The sequence below is a fragment of the Zootoca vivipara genome, chromosome 1, assembly GCF_965207765.1.
Source record: "Zootoca vivipara chromosome 1, rZooViv2.hap1.1, whole genome shotgun sequence".
In the NCBI taxonomy this organism is placed as follows: Eukaryota; Metazoa; Chordata; class Lepidosauria; order Squamata; family Lacertidae; genus Zootoca; species Zootoca vivipara.
This window is the reverse complement of record NC_142582.1, coordinates 15134934-15157665: the sequence shown is the minus strand read 5'-3', so window position 1 is coordinate 15157665 and position 22732 is coordinate 15134934. Positions and strand designations below refer to the sequence as shown.

Genomic DNA, 22732 nt, shown 5'->3' with positions numbered 1-22732 from the left:
TAGTAGTAGCTAGATGGTGCTGTGGGTTAAACCACAGAGCCTAGGGCTTGCTAATCAGAAGGTCGGCGGTTCGAATCCCCGCGACGGGGTGAGCTCCCGTTGCTCGGTCCCAGCTCCTGCCAACCTAGCAGTTTGAAAGCACGTCAAAATGCAAGTAGATAAATAGGAACCGCTACTGCGGGAAGGCGTTTCCATGTGCTGCTCTGGGTTGCCAGAAGCAGCTTTGTCATGCTGGCCACATGACCTGGAAGCTATACGCCGGCTCCCTCGGCCAATAATGCGAGATGAGCGCGCAACCCGTCCCTTTACCTTTTAGTAGTAGTACCTAGATCAAAGTGGAAAAATGAAGACAGAAACATAGGCTTGTGGAAACCAATCACTGCTGCATTTAGCATGTTGCCCTTCCATCAGCTGTGTCCATTTCCGGATACTTTTGGTGAAATTGTAGTATTATAAAGAGCACCAACAGATCTTATCAATCCTGCCCAGTGTTTTGCAGTATAATCTTTCAGGCATGTCAGGGCATGTGGATATGTGTTCCGAGTTGTTCTAATACCTATTGAGGTTAACTGTACATCAATCTGTACAGTATTGGAGTGCAAAGGGGACCAGCAGACATCTAAATCTTAAAGCACAGGAGTAAACTGAAACAGAACCCAGTTCTTGGGTTCTTTGTCCTTGTTACACTTCGAGCATACATAATATTCTGCAGGTCCTGGTTACCCAGGGTGCAATGGCATTTGTCTACACAGTATATGAGAGAGTACCATCACTACATGCATGGAGACAATTCCATGAATTCCCCCCATTCCCTCCCTGGCTTCTAGTGATGTGACCATTTGATGGGAGAGACACCTTCAAGTGACCCCCAACCATGTGTTGGTGGTATTCTCCGTTACACTGCAACCACATCAAGTGACGATTACGAGGAATTTGTTGCATGTGTGTGAGTAAAGGGGAATTTTGTCACATGACTACAGAGGAGAATCTAGTATGTGGCTATATGTAATAGGAGCCTACTTTGGTAGATGATCTGAGCCAAAATCAACAGTGTATTTGGTCCACTGTTGAGAGAGAGAGAGAGAGAGAGAGAGAGAGAGAGAGAGAGAGAGAGAGAGAGAGAGAGAGAGAGAGAGAGCAGACTTCTCATCTCAGGTACTAGCCTGGCTCTCTTCCCCAGACACATTATCATGACTGGAGGTTTTAAAAGTTTTATGAATGAAGTCAGTGCAACATCCCAACTTTGGGTCTGCAGGTTATAAGCTATTAAACCACAACAGAGTGCTATGATACACAAAGAGGCTTAACTAAGACGTTGACCCAACACTTGACATACACCTTGTGCGCATCTTTGGATAGCAGGCACAGCTATTGCACAATGGATACCCTCAGTCTCTGGACTCAGCAAGCAAACAGGTACCCCTGTGTAGAGAATGGACATGTGTGGCTTGTTGCTTTAGTTCATTATTACCTGGTTTGAAATATGAATTTGTCCAGTTCTTAAAACTTGGCTTGTTGAAAGAAAGGGCTGCTAAATGTTCGGGTTTTCCTGGCAACATGCGGGAATCACCATGAAAATGGCGTCTGGGTAGATTTTTGCCAAATCGGCAGAATGTCCGGTGAAATGTATGGCAAGTTAATCTTTAAAAAAACCATTTTTGTTTTGGGGAGGGGGGGGAAGCTAAGAAAGAAAGAAAGAAACTCAACAACTCTGTCCAGATTTTCACTTTTGGGAATATGTCAGCCCTTTGAAAGATAATCACTTGATTTTACTGGGTGTGGAAAATCATGCATTGTTGTTAATTATGGTCGTATTGATTCCAAAGATCACATAGTTCTTTGTTGTTGCTTCAACTATCATGGTCATATCAAACCTATTGTTGTCATCTGTCTGTCTCGAGAGACAATGATAGTGAATCTTCAGTGGTGAGGTCAAACCAGTGGAGAATCGCCACACCTTCTGTAGCTGCAAAGACTGGTACCTAACTTACAATGGCTGCCTCTCGCATGACCTCTTCAGGGCACAAGTGTGTATGGAGGTCCTGGGCTGCCCAGACGACAATACCCTTCTCTCGGCCTCACTGATGTGGTCCAAAGGGAAGCAGAGCAATACGTTTGGCACCAGCTTGGCTGCAGGAGTTTCCACAAGGAGGCGTACAGGACACTATCCAACCATCTTAGGACCTCCACGCTGGGTTTACTCCTTAGCCTTTTCTTCTCCCAAAGATATCCCGCCAGGCAGCAAAGGATTAGGATCAGAGTTTTCCATATCGAACCAAAGAACACATAAATGTTGCACTGCTATACTCTTCAATAACAGATTGCGTTCTCCAAATGTTAGTGCTTGACTTCATTAGCACATTCTTGGGTTTAAAGGGGGAGAACGATACCCTTGCTTCGAGCTCCAGAGATTCATTCATTTATACAGATTTTTCTATTGAAGCGTAAACGGGCCTTCTAAACGTTCTACCCTGGCTCTGTGACGCAGAACAACAGCGCTTTCATTCCGAGCATCATTTGTGGAAAGACCCCTGTATATTTACTTTTCTAATAGCAGCAGGTGACATGAAGACAAAACGCTGCTGGTAATGTGCTGAAATATTAATAGGCCTTATTGTGTGGCTTCTTGTTCTGAATGTTAATGTAGCGTAAAACACAGCAGTAGCCCGATGGGGATAAGTTGCTTTTGGCATGCAAATACACCCTTTGAGGGTAAAGGCTTATAGCAAACCTGCATTGGAGAGACAAGGTGAAGGAGTGAACGATAGATATGTTTGCGTATGACTGGGTGTCGTTGCAGGAGTGGGGCTTTTATTGCCCCTATTCATTCTACCCAGACATAAGCTTGAAGAGTTTCCAAAGTAATCTAGCTTAAGTCCTTGGTTTGACGCAGGCTGTATTCAAACTATACTTTAGCAGATTAATTTGTGTAATGGAAGAAGGCCAGGGGTATGCCTTGGAGAGCCTTTTCATCCGTTTGTTTGAATATGGATGGAAAATGTGTGCGTATTGCTTGATTATCCGGCCACACTTTATTGTATTTCATATTTAAGAGATGGCAGCAGCTAGGGCATGCTCTGCCATGAGGGTTTCAGAGTGTCCCAACATACGGTACTTTTCCGTGTATAAGTCGAGGTTTTGTTATTTTAAAAAATTGTAAAAAAATTGGGAGTAGTCTTATACACGGCTACATGGGGGGACGTGGGATTGGTCGCTGTCGCGAGCTGGAGATTGTCAGTGGCTATTGGGCGTGTTATTGGTGGCTGCGGCAAAGGCTGGTGTTGATTGGCTGTTGCTGCGGCAATTGGGCGGCTTCTACCAGGGAGGGGACAGACGATAGGTGGCTTTTGCGATGTATGCGAGTGGCAGCATAGGTCAGTCGGGTGAGCGATTTTCGGCAATTCCCCCTTTAAAAAGCTCAACAACTATGGGCAATCCTCCCCCCCATTTTCTTAATTTGGAGTCCTCAAAAATAGGGGGCGTCTTATACATGGGGGCGTCTTATACATGGGCAAATACAGTAAGTGTCTGTTTACTTGTTAGTCATTTCCCCCTCAGAAAAGTGAACTCGAAGCAAGTTACAGAGACAAACATTAACACAAAGCAGAAAAATCAGAATAAAAACAACCTAAAATGCTCAATGATTATATGTATAAGACCGCACAGTGTGCCACAATTCTCTTATATAAAAAATAAATAACGGGAATGGGTTCGTACAGTTCTCAGATACAGGTGTGATTGTGGCAAAAGAGAGGCAGACTAGAGGAGTGGGAAAATAATTTCTGTGGCATCTTGTGTTTTTTTTAGATCTGTTGGAAAAATCTCGCGTTGTTAAACAACCAAGAGGTGAAAGGAATTTCCACATTTTTTATCAGATATTGTCTGGAGGATCGGAAGATTTGCTCAGTGAGTACAACTCTGGTGGTATTTTAAATGTCTAATAGAATTGCACATGAAGTTGCGTAAGTTAATTGAAGTCTCCATAATTGATTTCAGTGGTATGTGTGCCTTTCAGTGCGCGCACGTGTTAAGCGGCTTCAATTCTCACAGCTATTAAGAGCAATAGTGGGTCAGGGGACTTAGCTGTTAACAAAGCCTATTTTCGTTTCGTAGAAAAACTTAAGCTGGAGAGGGACTTCAGTCGATACAACTACCTTAGCCTGGACTCTGCAAAAGTGAATGGAGTAGATGATGCAGCAAATTTCAGAACGGTTCGGGTAAGAATTGGTGCAATAATAATAATAATAATAATAATAATAATAATAATAATAATAATTATTATTATTATTATTATTTATTTATACCCCAGCCATCTGGCTGGATTTCCCCAGCCACTCTGGGAGGCTTCCAACAGAATATTAAAATAATCTATTAAATATTAAAAGCTTCCCTAAACAGGGCTGCCTTCAGATGTCTTCTAAAAGTCTGGTAGTTGTTTTTCTCTTTGACATCTGGTGGGTGGGCGGTCCGTATTAGTTCAACTTGGCTTCATTTTATAATGCTGCTAAATTGTTGAGTCACCAAAGATGATTGGCAGCATAAAAACATGAAATCTGACGATATGATCCATTAAAAGAGTTCAATACTATTTGGGATATTAAAAGTTACTTCTGCTACCATAAGCAGGCTTCTGTGGCCTGAGGCTGTGAAGCGGTTTATAAATTTGCAAAAAATAATAATATATGAGTGTTACTTTTTTTTAACAAAGCTTGTTACAACAAAGGGTACATTGGGATTCCACATCACCGAGACATGAAACTATGGTTTACTTAACTTTTATTAGCTTAAATAAGCCAGATTCATAAACCAGGGTTTGAAGTTGACTCTTTTTTTTTTTACACTAGGCATAGCTAAGATTAACCACAGTTTGCTGAGTTCAGATGACGCAGCAAGCTATGGTTAGTTAAAAAGGAGAGTTTCTGAACTCATTCTGCTCCCTACCCCTTCTGTGGTGTGACACGAGGCCGTTCCTCTCAGGATAAGCAATGGCTTATTGTGACTTCGCAAATGAGTGTTGTGCTTTGTTTCTGCGGCCTGCCAGTTCAGTGCATTCGGAAGCGGCAGAAAGACACAGTTTAATGCTGCTTTGGTATCTGTAAGGCTGAAGGGCGGTTTAAACATATTTTAAATAAACTAATAATAGCTAGTTGTGAGGATAAAATGAAGGGTAGGTGGGTAGGGGAAGAAGACCACTGTGTTCCAGCTTGTGCTCTTTGGAGAAAGGACAGGCAAGATAAATCAATGTGATGAATAAAACTTGATTTCCCTCTTCTAGAATGCCATGCAGATCGTGGGGTTTATGGACCATGAAACGCAGTCAGTTTTTGAAGTTGTCGCGGCCGTCTTAAAACTGGGAAACATTGAATTCAAACCTGAATCTCGAGTGAATGGTTTGGATGAAAGCAAAATCAAAGATAAGAACGGTAATTCAAATAATTTATTCTGATACAATCAAATCTACCTGCACTTTGATAACTGGTTTAAAACCTCCCCCCCCTTTTTGACTTCTGAATGTACTTGCTGCCTAGGTAGGTCAGACTGATTTTAAGTTGAGATTCTTTGCTTCCATAGAGCTCAAAGAAATATGCGAGTTGACAGGCATTGATCAGTCTGTGCTGGAGAGAGCCTTCAGCTTCCGCACTGTTGAAGCCAAGCAGGAGAAAGTCTCTACAACCTTAAATGTGTCTCAGGTAACATCGAATTACTACTGTGAATATGTGTTTTTCTTTCTGGTAGAAAACGTAGGGGAATTTTCCTTTGTCACAATGAATAAAATGTGTCCTGAAAAGAGGAACTTCTGTGGCCCCTCTTGAAGGAGCTGTATTTTCCTATTATTTCATTGTGGAGATATGGATCTCTACTGCGGGTGTCAGTTCCTAGCTCAAAGTGGGCTTTTCTATCTTTAACTATGATCACAGGCTATCAGTTTTTTGCTTTCCAGAATTGATTATTGTAGTTGAATTTCATGAGTTTCTGCAATTTCTTAAGGCACCCCTTCACTCAGCGGTGTTGGAGTCACTTTTGCGTGTGGAGACCCTTTAACCAGTCCTAGAAATAAATTAAATGTAATAATGATTTAATAACAACATCAAAACAATTCATTAGAAAATTCCCTTGCGTATCATGACTTCTGCAAAGCACGCCTATGTGCTTATATTCATAATTCGACAGCCAGCACTTGTGTGTGTAGATTTGTTCCTCCTTATGCTGTGCCAGAACCAGAAAGAGTCCTGGGCCCAACCCCAAATGTTTCTAATATTCGTGTGTCTTTTTTTCTTCTTTCTTTAATTAGGCATACTATGCACGGGATGCACTGGCAAAGAATCTTTACAGTAGACTGTTTTCCTGGCTTGTTACCAGAATCAATGAGAGCATTAAGGTAGTGTTCTTTGAAATTCAGCATACTTAGAATAAATAAGCCTGACAAGTTAAACTATATGCTCATCAGTTTGTGGCATAATAATGCAAGGTTTTTAGCAGGAAAACAATAGATGTACTCATGTAATTGACCCCTGCTTTATCTTCTGTGTCATAACAGTAATTTTCATTAAAAAAAAATTAATTGGGCAGCAATGCTACCTCCTTGCTGTATTTAATAAACATCTGAAAATAACTTTTGTTTTCTTAAGGCACAAATGAAAGTAAGAAAGAAAGTCATGGGCGTTTTGGACATCTACGGCTTTGAAATTTTCGAGGTACTTTGCTCTAACTGTAATCGTAATGCTTTGTAGCAAGATGTAGTGAATCATTCATTCATTCATTCAGATTTGAACCAGCCTCTTCAACAAAGTTTCCCAAGCCAGCCTACAATAAAATGACTGCCAAGAAGCAGGTAGAATCAGTGCAAAAAGTGAAAAAAAAGGTAACGTGGAAACAACAGCAAAACATTAAAACTAACCCTGAAATATCAAGGCAGAAGAACACCCAGATAAAATATGGTCCAGTATTTTTTTAAAAGCCTAAAGCTCCATCAGCAATAGGCATGGAAAGGTGTGAGGAAATAAAACTGATTTTTCTTCATGTAAACTTCATAAAGGTAGATGCCAAGTGTACAGACCAAAACCCTGGTCATCACTCACATATCGTACACACAGAAAAAGACTCACTGTTTTTAGGTTTTGTGTTAAGCTTCTTAAGAGTTTCTGACAAAAAGGTGGCATATAAATGTTTAAATTTAAAATTTTAAGGAAGTAGTAATAATTCATAACGTAGAGGGCTAAAATGCTAATTTTGCTCAGGTCCCTCCTTTTGTAGATCATGCACAATGAGAAATCAGGTTGTGACAAGCAGTGCCCAAAGGTTATCTATTGATTTAGCAATGTGCATACACTTAATCTCAGAATTCTCAGAATTTGTTCCTGTGCCCTTTGAATAGCATTTTATCTTTTTTAGTAATAAGGTTATACCTAGCTTGAAAGCAAAACAAACCTTGCATTTCAGATCAAGGAGAGATGTCAGGTTAATTTGTGTCTGCCCAAGGCTATTATACCAGGAATATAATACATATACTGCAGCTTCTTATATTCAGGCTTATCTGTCATGTGACTGTTCCATCCAAAATGTTTTTCATAGCTCAGTTTTTTCACCTTTTCAGCCAGGAGGGTAGAGGCGTAAAAACAGTCCCTACAACCCATATTGCCTCTCTTTAATTGGCTTAGCAATGCAGAGAGGTAGAGTAGACTGAAATATGAGACAGCAAAATACAAAATTACTCTGTTGAGCTGACATCTAACATTAATATGCTGAAATTCAGCAAGGACAAATGTGAATTTTAATATATGAGGAGCGAACAATATGCTGCTCACGGATAAAATAAATTATAAGAGGGTGGCAGTGTAGTTTTAGGCATTAATCCTGTTGCCATTAAAGTCAATGGCAAAGGCTTTAAATGAATCATCCTCAAAATTCTTAACTTGGACTACCCTGGAGGAGTCTGTTGTTGTTTAGTCGTGTCCGACTCTTCGTGACCCCCATGGACCAGAGCACGTCAGGCACTCCTGTCTTCCACTGCCTCCCGCAGTTTGGTCAAACCTACGATAGTAGCTTCGAGAACACTGTCCAACCATCTCGTCCTCTGTCGTCCCCTTCTCCTTGTGCCCTCTATCTTTCCCAACATCAGGGTCTTTTCCAGGGAGTCTTCTCTTCTCATGAGGTGGCCAAAGTATTGGAGCCTCAGCTTCAGGACCTGTCCTTCGAGTGAGCACTCAGGGCTGATTTCTTTCAGAATGGATAGGTTTGATCTTCTTGCAGTCCATGGGACTCTCAAGAGTCTCCTCCAGCACCATAATTCAAAAGCATCAATTCTTCGGCGGTCAGCCTTCTTTATGGTCCAGCTCTCACTCCCATACATCACTACTGGGAAAACCATAGCTTTAACTATACGGACCTTTGTCAGCAAGGTGATGTCTCTGCTTTTTAAGATGCTGTCTAGGTTTGTCATTGCTTTTCTCCCAAGAAGCAGGCGTCTTTTAATTTCGTGACTGCTGTCACCATCTGCAGTGATCATCAACATGATATGAAAAATCATATTGAAAAGTGACACAAGAGAATTGTGGCACCTTGCATTAAGGGCCAAGGTAAACAGGATGTTAATTACATCTTTGCATATAGCGTGCAGGATTCTACTTTATTGCCCATGGTATCTCAGGTGTGGTGGTGATGCGTAGGTAGATGTTATCATGTGTGTGTTTCTGCTCCCTTGCTGTCATCCTAAGGGTAAATCCATCCTCTGAAGCAGATGTTCGTTTTTGGAAGAAGCATCCCATTGGTACCAATGGGGAACTCCCTTCGTTGCAATGCAAACTTCTAACTTAGAGGAGGGATTCCCCTCCCCCCATAGGACCACAGCAAGCGAAGGGAGAGTTACAACCCCGAGCCCTCCCTGCCCTGCCAGACTGTTGCACTCCTGATAATTGTCAGCTACCCAGCCAGCTCATTCTATTGCCTTTTAAAAACAAACAAACAAAAATCCTTATCTTCAGAACTTTGTTTTCCAGATACTGGCTATCACCCTTATATTTAAAAAGCTGGATTTTAGGGGTTACTTTGTAACGCCTGAAAGAGAGAGATAGAGAGAGAGAGAAGTTGTATTATAAGGTCACAAACCTCAGAAGTCGAACAGCTTTGTTCCCGAACGTTGTGGCTCCCGAACGATTGAAACCCGAAAGAAGTGACTGTTCCGATTTGCGAACTATTTTTGGAAGCCGAACGTCCGATGGGGCTTCCACGGCTTCCGATTGGCTGCAGGAGCTTCCTGCAGCCACTCAGAAGCCGTGCTTTGGTTTTCGAACGTTTTGGAAGTGAACGGACTTCCAGAACGGATTCCGTTTGGCTTCTAAAGTACAACTGCATAGTTTGGCCTAACTATGTTATTATGACAGAAGTTTTAATTGACTCGTGTCCACTTCATCAGATGGCATCAAGTATTATCCTCAGGGAAGAACAACATTTGATTCAGACACTATCTCTCTCTCTCTCTCTCTCTCTCTCTGTGTGTGTGTGTGTGTGTGTATGTATGTATGTATGTATGTATGTATGCATGCATGCATATATTCTATCCTGGAAAACATACCTAACAGATGCTCTTGTTTTTATTTATTTATTTGAAAATATTTACTGTATATACTGCTATATCACCACAAAAAATATTAAAGCAGTTTACAAAAGTTTAAAAAAAACCAGAGAACCATTCAATAACTAAAGTAGAATCATAAAATAGAACATAAGAAGAGGCTGCTGGATCAGGCCCAAGGCCCATCTATCACAGCATCCATTTTCTGCTTGTGATAGTGACTTCTCTTGCCAGAGAGGCCCATCTTGGAAGAGGTACTAATGACCCATGCACAGCGTTAAAAGTTTTATAGCTGGCTTGGCTGATCATGCCTCACCTTAATAATCCGGGCTATGAACCAACCTTTTCCCCTTGCACGCATCTCCCTCTTTCCAGCAGCAATTAAACCAGGAAGCCTCTAATGAATAACGATTTATCATTTCAGCCTTCTGGGAAACTTTGTTTTCCCGCTGTCGAGCAAGGCAGGATATCCGCTTCAAACCATAGTTAAATATCCTGGCTTGGTCCAATGCTTGATATGCTATGGTCAGCTGAAGACCTCATGGTTTGCTTGCTCATGTAGCGAAGAAAAGAGCCATGGGGTGGGGCTCATAGTCATTAACATAATTATGGGCTCATACGCTGTGAATCTGGGTGTATTTCTAGCCCTGTAACTTCTTTTGGGTAGGCTGTTTTTAAGGGAAATTTTGAATCCTTTCTGATGAGTAAAAAGAGCCAAGTCGTCTACCTGTAGTACTCCTGAACCAAGCACCCAATACGAAGCGTGATTAGCAAATGGTCTTCAGGCATATATATAAATCCTGTCGTGCATGGAATAAGTGCATATCATATTAAATCCCAGAAGTTAGTCCCGTTGCCACAATCTGCTTGCAGGCTAGAGATTTGGATAGGTCTCATCTCTGGATAAATATACCGCAAGGCTTCCATGTGTCGCCATTGTCACTCTTTCCTAACTTTGTTTTGTAGGATAACAGTTTTGAGCAGTTCATTATTAACTACTGCAACGAGAAGCTGCAGCAGATCTTCATTGAGCTTACCTTGAAGGAAGAGCAAGAAGAGTACATACGAGAGGTAAAACCCATTTGTTTCCTTGTGTACCTATCTGCCTCCGTCCACCTACAATCCTTGTCCTTGTTGCTGTTTGCTTTAATAGCTTTTTACATGTTTTTCCTTGATGGTTGCGATGCCCTTGTCAGGTACGAAACAGAACGACCATGTTGATGTTCTGTTTGTGAAGCATTAGTAGTAGTATCAGCCCTGAAAGCAGAGAGACAGTTGAAGGTGAAGGAGAGATTCTTCAGGTGGAGAATATCCTTTTGACACAAAATGGTTTTGTGGAGTGGGCGATGGCATCCAAAGTTGGCAGGTAGAGAGGAGATTCACTGGGCTCCACTCTACCCAGGGCTATTTTTCAGCTAGAACTCGCCAAAACTCAGTTCTGGCACATCTCAGGTGAGCGCCATTCTCATTATAAGAGAACAAGGGAAGCGTTCATTGTACCTCTTTTTCTAGGAAAATGGCACTGACTCTAACCCGCGTTTTCTTCCCCACTTTTATTCCTGACTTTCCCCAGGCTCCTTCCACCCACCCACTTCTCCACAATATTTAGACAGTCTACTAGAATCCAGTCACCAAAGTCAAATTTATGCTTATAGATATATTCTGTATATAGATATATTCCAGATAGAGAATATAGACACTATATTCTTCTAGATTTTTTTTTTAAAGAAACGAACACATTCCAGGTCTGGTTTGCCTAAAATACCAAGGTCATAAGCTCCTTCGTTTACATGTACGGTAGCTGCATTACCTTGTAGCTGCATTTATTTAACGCTACAATTCTGATGGCAAGTTGGCAGATGGCAAGTTAAATTTCAGACATTTGCCCACACAATGATTTTGGTGTATGAACCTATAGCCCTGTTCACAAGTTACTTGTAGGGCATAGCTGTACAGTGGTACCTCTGGTTAAGAACTTAATTTGTTCCGGAGGTCCATTCTTAACCTGAAACCGTTCTTCGCCTGAGGTACCACTTTAGCTAATGGGGCCTTCCACTGCTGCCACGCCACTGCTGCGCAATTTCTGTTCTCATCCTGAGGTAAAGTTCTTAACCTGAGGTACTACTGCCGGCTTAGCGGAGTCTGTAACCTGAGGTGTTTGGAACCTGAACAGTGGTACCTTGGGTTAAGAACTTAATTTGTTCTGGAGGTCCGTTCTTAACCTGAAACTGTTCTTAACCTGAGGTACCACTTTAGCTAATGGGGTTTCCTGCTGCCGCCGCCGCCCAATTTCTGTTCTCATCCTGAGGTAAAGTTCTTAACCCGAGGTACTACTTCCGGGTTAGCGGAGTCTGAAACCCGAAGTGTTTGTAACCCAAGGTGTTTGTAACCCAAGGTACCACTGTATTCACTTGGGAGATGGCCTGTGCTTTTAGCTCTGCCCCCCAGTGTTACATCTTCTTCCTCGGACAACCATGGATTGGCCACTTTTGTATGTAAAGCAACAACAGTAACTGCTTTGCACAAACCCTTTTCAACAATTGTGCACAGTAGGTTAGAGACAAAACCTCAGAAATATTTTTGTGGGGGGGGGCAAAGCTGCGTTTATACTGGGTGGCACTATACATCACTTAGGATTTGGTTTGTGATGTACCGTATTTTTCATTCCATAAGACGCACTTTTTTCCTCCTGAAAAGTAAGAGGAAATTCTGTGCGTCTTATGGAGCAGATGCATGGTCCCTGGAGCCGAATTGCCCAGGGGCGAAAGGCAGATCGTGCTTTTTTAAAGAAAGAGCTAAAGGCTAACAAGAGGGAAAGAGAAAGGAACCCTCTCAGCAGCTGATTGCAAGAGATCGGGGAGGGAGATAAGAGAGCTAGCTGTTGTCTGCAGAGGGAGACATGTGACTGGCTGATTAGATTATCTGTCTGGAAACTGTAGAAATGGGTCCCTTTCCTAGAGAAGTTGCAGAACTGTGAGTTGAACCCCATAAAAACAGGATTTTTTCCCTTTGCAAGGAAACTCAGCAACTTTGAGCTGATCCTAAAAAATGGAGCTTTCCCCCTTTGAAAGATGCACAACTCTGAGCTGGACCCCCCCCCCCCCCAAATGGGGATTTTCCCATTTGCAAAAAAAAGCCGCACAACTTTGAGCTGATCCTTAAAAAATGGAGCTTTCCCCCTTTGCAAAAGAAGCTTCCTCAAATCTTTAATTTGGGGGGGGGCAAAGGCACCTAAGCCTCTAGGTGTTGGCTGCTATGCCTAGGACAATTCAAGAAAGCTTTTTTTTCTTGTTTTCCTCCTCTAAAAACTGGGTGCGTCCTATGGTCAGGTGCGGCCTATGGAGCGAAAAATACGGTGCTTGCAAAAAAGGTTAACCACCACCAAAGTGGGCTGCATAGCCTATGCTGACCGTGTTATTTCAGCTTGTCATCTCTGTCTCAAGATGAAGGTTGAAGGCAGGGGGGGGGGGACCCACACCAGCAGTTCTTGAGATGAAATTGTCAATTTCCTTAGAAACACTCCCAAGATGCACAAAAACATTATTGACCCAAAGCTTTGCACTAAAAGGGCTTTGGCTCTGTTTCAGTTAAGTGCATGGGAAATTGACACAGATTGAGGAATGGAATGGAAAGGAAACCTGGCCGCCGTTCAAGGACGCTCATCTTGCTCCAGCAACGTTAGCAGCTTCTGCAGCTTTGACATAATGCTGAAGTCCCAACGATCACAAATTGCTGTGATGAGGAGAGGGGGGATACAGCCCTTCATTTCCTTTAAACTGCAGGACCCCTGCTCCATATCATAATAGTTCAGCTCACTTTCGCCAAAGGAGATTCATATATTGGTGGCCGCTATCATCTCTGTGCGATCCTGGCTCAGGGTGCCTGCCTCGAGGGGCTTCCCACTAGCCCTTAATTTCTTGAAATTTAAAAGTGGGTGTCAAGCCAATTTAAGGCTTGGGAGGTGAAAAGTGATTAAAACACATATACCCTTAAGGTTTCGTTTGTCTTTAGTGACCTTATTAGGGCCCAGAGGAACTGGGGTATTGTGCCAGGAATAAAAGAAGGCGAGCCCCTAGCTTACTAAAATACGCTCTAGTTGGAATGGGTGAAATTTTAGCAGAGCGCCTTCAAAGTGCCTTCCTACCATGGTTTTCTTCTTCAATTTCTGTGTTTTATTTCTATAGGGTATTGAGTGGACGCACATTGAATACTTCAACAATGCTATAATTTGCGACCTAATAGAAAATGTAAGTCATAACTATAGAAAAATGTTCTCATTCTTTTGATTTGATGACTGCCATACAAGAACAGGCCTTTTCTGCGGTGGCTCCCTGACTGTGGAATGCTCTCCCCAGGGAGGGATGCCTGCCATCTTCATTACGTATCTTTAGGCGCCAGGCAAAAACATTCCTCTTCTCCCAGGCCTTTGGCTAACTAAAACATGAATGGCCTTTAAAACTGGGGGTGAGGTATTGTTTTTCTGTGTTATTATGGTATGCATTTTTTTGTGTTTTTATATTGTGAACCTCCCTGTGATCCTCAGATGAAGGGTGCTGTAAAAATTTAAATAATAATGATAATGGTTTATTCAGTTCCGAAGAATGTATTGTGGCATAGTGCTTTAAGGTGTAAGGAATTATCCCTGTATATAGTGTCGTTTCCCCACCTTTTCCCAACCTGGTGTCTTCCAGATGAGATTTTTCGACTGCAGTGCCACAAGCCTCTGCTAGCATTCCCGACAGTCAGGGGTGATGGGTGCAAGATCTGGAGGGCACTAGCCTGGAGAAGCTTGAAGTAAAGCATTCTGAAGGGTGGAATTGAGCAAAATACTCATTTTTAAAAAAGCATTTTTCTCCCGCCCGTTATAAACAAACAAACAAAAAAGCCTGCTCTCAGAGCGCCTTACAAGTGTCAGTGAGAAGACATTCCCTTCCCTCAAGTTTATAATCTAAAAGGCACAGCACAAAAGGAAAAGGGATTGGGGGAAGAGGAGGAAAAAAGAATGTGCAGCAACCGTTTCTTAGTTGCAGAGTTTGTCGAATGACCAGCCGGAATGGAAAGACTTCAAGGAGTGGAGGAGCCAAAAGTTGCTAGTTTTTCAGCAGAGGCCTTGCAGTCCCTCCTGTCTTCCTCTCTCCTACCCTGATGGAATGGCTGCTGCAGATGGCGATTAAGGGGAGCAGGCTGGTGGAGACATCGTCCAGTGTCAATGCCTCGACATAAACTGCCCTGTGTATTGCAGCAGCAATAATAATAATAATCTTATTATTTGTATTCCGCCCACCTGATAATATAATAACAATAATTTATTATTTATACTCCCGCCCATCTGGCCGGGTTCCCCCAGCCACTCTGGGCGGCTTCCAACAAAACACTAAAATACAGAAATCCATCAAACATTAAAAGCTTCCCTAAACAGGGCTGCCTTGAGATGCCTTCTAAAGGTCTGGTAATTGTTGTTCTCTTTGACCTCTAGTGGGAGGGCATTCCACAGGGTGGGTGCCACTACCGAGAAGGCCCTCTGCCTGGTTCCCTGTAACTTGGCTTCTCGTAGTGAGGGAACCACCAGAAGGCCCTCGGAGCTGGACCTCAGTGTCCGGGCAGAACGATGGGGGTGGAGACGCTCCTTCAGGTATACTTCAGTGCCCCAGCCACTCTGGACGGCTCCCAACACAATACAGTGGTGCCTCGCTTAACGAATGCCCTGCTTAACGAAATTTCCGCTTAACGAAAGGATTTTTCGAGCGGAGGTTGCCTCGCTAGACGAATGCGTTTTATGAAAAAATTTGTCTAGCGAATCGCGGTTTCCCATAGGAATGCATTGAAATTCAATTAATGCGTTCCTATGGGCAAAAAAAAATAAAAAAAATTCAGTGCATTCCTTTGGGATTCGCTAGACGAATTTTTTGCTATAAGAAAAGACCCGTGGAACGAATTAATTTCGTCTAGCGAGGCACCACTGTAGTAGATGTAAGTAACATTATTCTTGAGGATTAGGTGGCAAGCTTTTTAAAAAAGGTTTCCCTTCCCAATAAATAACATTTCTCTTTTGAATGCTAAACGGAACGCTTTGCGTCTTTCAGCGTATGTTTCAAATACAGCATGTACTTGCAGACAGCAGCTCCTGTTGTCTGCCCACACTTTAAAGTCTCCTTAGTTCCTTGACAACGGTGAAATCTGGAGCAGTTCTTTAGCCAGCATCACCAGACAGAGCAGACGAGACAGAGACACCAGCGTCCTCCTTCAACTGTCTCGCTTTGGATCAGAGCTGAGCTTTATCTCGGAAGTTCAAATCGCAAGGAGCTGAGAAGGAACAGTTGAAATAAATGGCATGGATTTTAAAGTGGAAAAGAATAGGTGTGCTCCCAGTGAATGATGCACTCCTATAAGTTTGCGGCTAAGAGACACTATCCTATTCCCCACCTCATCAGCAAGAGGAGGAAGAGATTCATCTGCTCAGTGATGCTGTTGCCAAGCACCACATTGAGGGAGCCTTTTTTACTTCTCTCTGATCTCAGGGGAATAGGGCATTAGAAGGGGTTTCCTCCAAGCAAAAGGGCGCAAATTCCCTCCTGAATTTTGTGACACCTCTTGGGTCTCAGTGTCTGGAAACCTGATAGACTTGAAGAATGGGGAAGTACCTAGGAAGTAAAGAACAGGTTCGAGCCCTATGTTGGGTGAAAGATTCCTGCATTGCAGGGGGTTGGGCTAGATGACCCTCGGGGTCCCTTCCAACTCTACAATGTTATAAAACAACACCCTGGTAAACTTGGAGAAATATGTAGCCCTTTTCTTTTCTGGAAATTGCTGTATGTAAATGCTGTTAAATAAATAAATAAATAAAATTTGGACATGTTCAGGTAAATCCTAGTTAGAAGTTTTAGTTGTGCTCAGCATTCTGAGTTAATCTAATATGAATAAATGCCTTATAATATGGTAAGGACTGTGTGTATGGCAGACGTACAGGCAGGCTTTCAACTCTGCATTCTGACTCGAAGTTTGACTTGCTAATTACCTGCTTTAGTTTGGCATTAATTTACTGTGGACCTTAAGGGATACATGGAATATTTATGGCCATATCACCTGGAATGAACCTTATTATTGTCGCCCAACAGAATCAGAATGGAATTCTAGCCATGCTGGATGAGGAATGCTTGCGGCCAGGAGCTGTTACGGACGACACATTCTTAGAGAAGTTGAACCAGGTCTGCGCCACTCACCAGCACTTCGAGAGCAGGATGAGCAAATGTTCGCGCTTCTTGAACGATACTTCCCTACCCCACTGTTGCTTCAGAATCCAGCATTATGCTGGCAAGGTAATTCACGTTGCTTGGTTTTATACACAAAGCTAACATTCCAGCTTTGGGCAGCTTGAAAGCATGCTTGCCTTAGATGCCCCAAGGCGAGGTATTTAGCCAAAAAGAGAGGTGCACAAACTACTGCAGATAACAGCTTTCCTTTATGTTTCCACCGCAGCCACCCCAGTCGTGAAGAGATAAGCCAGAACACAGTTTAAAGTAGCTTCTCTCTTTTGTTTATGGTGCACACAACTGGGATCAGGAAGGGGCTTAAGGCAAAGGAAATTTGTGCTCTGGGTTAATATCATACCTGCCAAGTTCCGGCCTGAGAAATAAGGGACTGGACCGGAAGTAGCGCTGCCGCCATTTTGGAACTGGGCGGAGCATGCTCAGAAGTGTCTTTTGATGCTGCTCTGCCCTGTTCCAAAATGGCCACCACACCAGAAGTCGCGCTGCAGCCATTTTGGAACTGGGCAAAGCAGCATCAAAAGTTGCTTTTGAGCATGCTCCGCCCAGTTCCAAAATGGCCGCCGCACCAGAATAAACCGGGGAAAAACAAAAAAATTCGTTTTTTCGGCTGGGGACAGCTGGAAAAACGGGGGTTTCCCAGGGAATACGGGAGACTTGGCAGCTATGGTTAATATAGTTTACTTAACATGCAGCAGGGGAACCATCTAGGAAGGCTGATGGGCCGAGCAGCCTCCTCCCTGAAATATTCAAGGAGGGAGCCGGACCCCATCAATATTTCGCAGCCTGCGACGAGCCTCACTGGGCCTACTCGCTACGGCAGGCCCTGTCGGTCCTTCCTGCGATTGTGGCGGGCCTCTCGGGGCCTACTCATGGCTGTGGCAGGCCTTGCAGCCTCCTGACACCACATCTGTGCACTCAGCACCCTCAAAGTTGGACGGAACCTAGCGCCTCTGACATGCAGCAATAGTATTTTGGAGGCATTAGCCATTTGTTCTTGACATTTGTTTTTTGTTTTTCCTCCCCTGGATTGATGATCTCTTGTTCATGATCTCTTGGTTCGCATTGTCAGGTGATGTATCAGGTAGAAGGATTTGTTGACAAGAACAACGACCTGCTTTACCGTGACCTGTCCCAGGCCATGTGGAGGGCCAACCACTCCCTCATTAAAGCACTCTTCCCCGAAGGAAACCCGGCCAAGATTAACCTCAAGAGGCCCCCAACAGCAGGTTCGCAGTTCAAGGCTTCCGTGGCAACCTTGATGAAGAACTTGCAGACAAAAAATCCCAACTACATCAGGTAACCTTCAAGGAATCCAGTTCCCTGGCCTTGTAATGCAGCCTAATAAAACAATAACTCATTGCTACTGAAAATGCTGGAGCCGCATGAAGCATTTGACCAACTGGCATAGCTGCCAAGTTTTCCCTTTTCTCGCGAGGAAGCCTATTCAGCATAAGGGAAAATCCCTTTAAAAAAGGGATAACTTGGCAGCTATGCCAACTGGAATGGGCTTTTTGTCTTTCTAAAACTTTTTGAAATTACTTTATTTGGGGGTGGAGTTATGTGTGCTACAGTCAAACCTTGGTTTGAGAACACTCCGGTTTGAATACTTTCGGTTTAAGTACTCTGCGGACCCAGAAGTGTTTACTTCCGGGTTCCACGGCATGCGCAGAAGCGACCTGCGCGGTTCGCACATGCGCGGAAATGGCACTCAGCTTAAGTACTTTTTGGGGAGCGAATGGCTCCCTGGAACAAACTGAGTACTTAAACCGGGGTACCACTGTATAACAAAACGTACAGGGCCGTCTTAAGCGTCCCTGGCGCCGTGGTGCGCCGGATCCCTCCGGTGCCCTCCCGCCCCATTTCCCAGCGCGGTGGGCGGGCGGGCAGACACAGCGCGGTTGCCGTGGGCGCAGCTGCGCGGGCGGACCGGCTGGCCAGTGGGTGGGCGCGGCTCGCGATGCCCTCCTGGCGGGCCGGCGCCGTGGTGCCCTGCGCCACCCACCCTGCACGTAGGGCCGGCCCTGAAAACGTCTTTAGTACTTAATGGGCAGTAGTGAAAACCAATGATTGGGCGGCGGGCGGGTTTGCTTTGAACTTTGTTCACATATTAAATAGGAGTGTCTCTGGACTACCCTATTTGTTTTATCTTCCGAGCCCTTCAACGTTTACATTGCAGGGGAATGATGGGGTTACATGGTACACCATAGAAGGCAGAGAACATCTAAGTTCATTTGCGGATGACATTGTGATAATACTGTAAGACCCAATAGATGTCTCACCAGATATAATTAAAGAGTTGGCATGGTATGGGGTGGTTGCAAGGTTAAAAGTTCATTATGAGAAGTCAGTAGTGTAAATATGGCTCCCAGAGTGCAGGCCAAGTGCGCTATAGGGATCCCACCTTGCATTAAATCACTCTTGAGATCTGGGAGTTCAGATTCCAAAAGATCTAAGTAAACCGTGTGCCTTAAACTTATGCCCGGTGCTCAGAAGAATTAGGAAAGGAACAAAAAGCTGGATAAGCTGAAAGTTGTCCCTTTTAGGCAGAATAGCAATAAAAATGTCAAACCTCCCGAAGCTGTTATTTATGTTTCAGGTGTTTCTCATTTTTAATTCCGAGAAAGTTTCTTTGAAAATGGCAAGCTTCCATTAATAAATTTATTTTCTGAGAATGAAAGGGCCAGGCTGGGTTGTGATTTACTATGCAGAAGGACAATCCATATGGCACGAGGAATTCCACATTAACATATATATATATATATATATATATATATATATATATATATATATATATATATATATAAACAAAGCTTGTCAGTAATGTCACTTAATTTATTTTATACTGGGTGATAAAGGAAAGGTCGTGTTGGACATGGGATGGTCAGATCAGAGACAGTCGCTCTGCAGGCACAACCTTCCCCTTCCAATAAACCCCCATACAATTGCAAAGCTTTGTAATGTGTTCGCATGGTGTATGTTCTGCAGTCTAGAAAGTGTGGCAATCCAAAGTAGGTGCCCCGGTACTGATATATTAAACCATCCACCCTCCTACAGTGCAGACAGAGAGACACAGTTTCAGGGACTGAAAAGGAGAGAGACTGTACCAGCTTAAGGCATAGGTGCCAACTCCCAGATTGAAAAATCTGGGATCGGCAGCGGCGCGGCACCAGAAGTCGCGCTGCGGCCATTTTGGAACTGGGCAGAGCAGCACTGGAAGTTGCTTCTACTCATGCCCTGCCCATTTCCAAAATGGCCGCAGCGCCAAAAATTGCTTCTGCGCATGTCCAGAGACTCCAGACATGTGCAGAAGGAGCCTCCCCGGGTCGGTAAGAATCCGGGGGATTTACCGAGGCGGGGGGTTTAAAATCCGGGCTGCCAACGGGAAACGGCTGGGAAACGGGGGTTTCCCAGGGAATACGGGAGACTTGGCAGCTTTGGCTTAAGGACTTCTGTATCACCTATCCATTTACAGACGAGAGATCGATTAGCCAGTGTTGAACTCAACTGGCTGTTACTTTATTTCCAACAGGAAGATTTGGGAGCAATTTACTAAAGGTCTCGCTTACAGTTTGTGGCATTGGTTTTGGGTTCAGCGGATGAACGGAGTGACCTGATTTCAGATATATATTCTGCAGTAGCAGAAGGAAGAGCAAAGGTGGAAGGCCTCAGGATGATTTGAGTGGGAGATAGAGATGTAGAAACTCTGCCTAATCAATGGGATAGCTTCTGGAAAATGAAGGTGCTGGGACTGGTTCCCCATATGTCAGAGAGATAAAAACCCACAGATTGTATTAAAGCACAATGAGATTCATACAACTGCTGGGTATGATGTCCCCAGACTGCTGGAGGGGTTATGGGTCAGTGGGGTACATGTGTTCACCTGTGGTGGAAGTGCCCATACTTAGCAAGACTTTGGGATGAAGTACTCAAGGAGATCAACACTACTACGGGGCAAACAATTGTTAAAACTCCCAAATCAATGCTGTTTTCACTATGAGGGAGGCATTTATACGCTTGAACAGAATTATAAACCAGGAAGGTTAAAAATCACTTTTCCTTATAGACATGATTAAATTTATAATCTAATTAATAGACTGGTGATACTGTGGAAGAGCAAAAGGACTCCTTATTTTACATCTCTGGTGCAGTGAATGTTACACAGAGAAGCTTACACATCAAATCCATGTCATCAAGTGACAAGCAAAGCAGGATGCCTTTTCGGGGCGTAGAATGAAGTAGTTCTATTTTGCATTCTAGTAAGACTGTGACAGTACAAGGCTCTGAGCCCCAGGGCTTGTTTGGCAGGAAGGAAAGGATACAAATTTAATTAGTAAATAGGGGCACTTGCAATTCGATATGCAGCTATTTGGAAAAAATAATGAGCCAGGTGTCTGTGGAATTATCATAAGTTAATGTTTATAATGTCTTAAGATCCATTGTCTGATAAATATGATAACCATGATTGCCTTCTATATTTAATCCATAATGGGAAAGAAGATTATGTTACCTGTTTTAGTCATTTATTGTTGTTTCTGTCTGAGACGTGCAAATGATCGCAGTCAATTGCATGTTAAATAAACCGAGTGGAAAAGAAATAGTTGTGCTTGTGTAGCAGAAATGATTGTGCAACATCTTAATGAATGTTGTTTTTCATGCAGATGCATTAAGCCCAATGACAAAAAAGCAGCGTATATCTTCAACGAGGCTCTAGTTTGTCACCAGGTCCGGTATTTGGGTCTGCTGGAAAACGTTCGTGTCAGAAGGGCAGGATATGCGTTCAGGCAACCTTACGAGCCTTGTCTAGAAAGATACAAAATGCTTTGTAAACAGACATGGCCACACTGGAGAGGTCCTGCCAGGTAAGAGTTGTTAACTAAATGGTGCAGGTGTATTGGTGTGGCGCTGTGGTCTAAACCACTGAGCCTTGGGCTTGCCGGTCGGAAGGTCGGCGGTTCGAATCCCCGCGACAGGGTGAGCTCCCGTTGTTCAGTCCCAGCCTCTGTCAACCTAGCAATTCGAAAGCAAGTCAAAGTGCCAGTAGATAAATAGGCACCGCTCCAAGCGGGAAGGTAAACGGCGTTTCCATGTGCTGCTCTGGTTTTGCCAGAAGTGGCTTAGTCATGCTGGCCACATGACCTGGAAAAACTGTCTGTGGACAAACATCGGCTCTCTCGGCCAGTAAAGCGAGATGAGCGCCGCAACCCCAGAGTTGTTCGTGACTGGACTTAACTGACAGGGGTCTTTTACCTTTTTATTGGTGCTTATTTGGCCCATCCCTGATTGTTTAACATGCCTATGGGACTGCATGCTCTTTCTAGCAAAAAAACCCAACCTCTTAAGCCACACCCTATTAACTTCCCTGCTCTTTGCCCTTCCTGGATTTCAAAACGCTCTCAGGGAGCAGAACATGGTGCCATAATTTTGCATGTTGCTACAAAGGTTCTTCACATGAGTTGAAGGTATGCAAAATTGTGGCCTCTGCACCTGATTCTTGAGATTATCTTGCACGTCATCTGTATGGCGCAGAGCCAGTTACAAAGCCATCCTGTGGAGATGCGATCCCAATCAGATCATGTTATGCTAGGGAATCATATTCAGTAAAAGGCATACAAGGATTGGACAACCATTGATTGAAGAACTATCGTATTGTCGTTTCTATCAAAGCTCCTCTCACCTCCTCTGCAAACCTTTCACATTTTAAATTGCAGATTTATTTTGTCATGTGGCAACCCTAATTAAAATTAGACCTGGACTAACCTTTCAGTTTCTGGTTTTTGTATCTTTCACATGTTTCCCCCCACAATTCTACTCCATTTTGCATCAATCTGTGGTTTTGATAAATAAAATACCTATTTTGTTACATTTAAACTGCCAAGAACTGTGAAATCTGTTT

The 22732-nt window shown here is 43.5% G+C and overlaps 1 protein-coding gene across 4 annotated transcripts in view; it reads left to right on the top strand.

Annotated features, from left to right (window-relative positions):
• The window catches only part of MYO1B (myosin IB), a 141550-nt gene that overhangs the window by 91869 nt on the left and 26949 nt on the right, over window positions 1-22732 (top strand). For all 4 annotated transcript variants that reach the window (XM_035136313.3, XM_035136305.3, XM_035136296.3 and 1 more), the window contains exons 8-18: window positions 3808-3906; window positions 4114-4217; window positions 5276-5423; window positions 5572-5690; window positions 6293-6379; window positions 6630-6695; window positions 10538-10642; window positions 13756-13818; window positions 16687-16887; window positions 17909-18135; window positions 21498-21698. In XM_035136313.3, coding sequence (XP_034992204.3) covers window positions 3808-3906; window positions 4114-4217; window positions 5276-5423; window positions 5572-5690; window positions 6293-6379; window positions 6630-6695; window positions 10538-10642; window positions 13756-13818; window positions 16687-16887; window positions 17909-18135; window positions 21498-21698 — 1420 coding nt within the window. The remainder of the gene's footprint in view (window positions 1-3807; window positions 3907-4113; window positions 4218-5275; window positions 5424-5571; window positions 5691-6292; window positions 6380-6629; window positions 6696-10537; window positions 10643-13755; window positions 13819-16686; window positions 16888-17908; window positions 18136-21497; window positions 21699-22732) is intronic.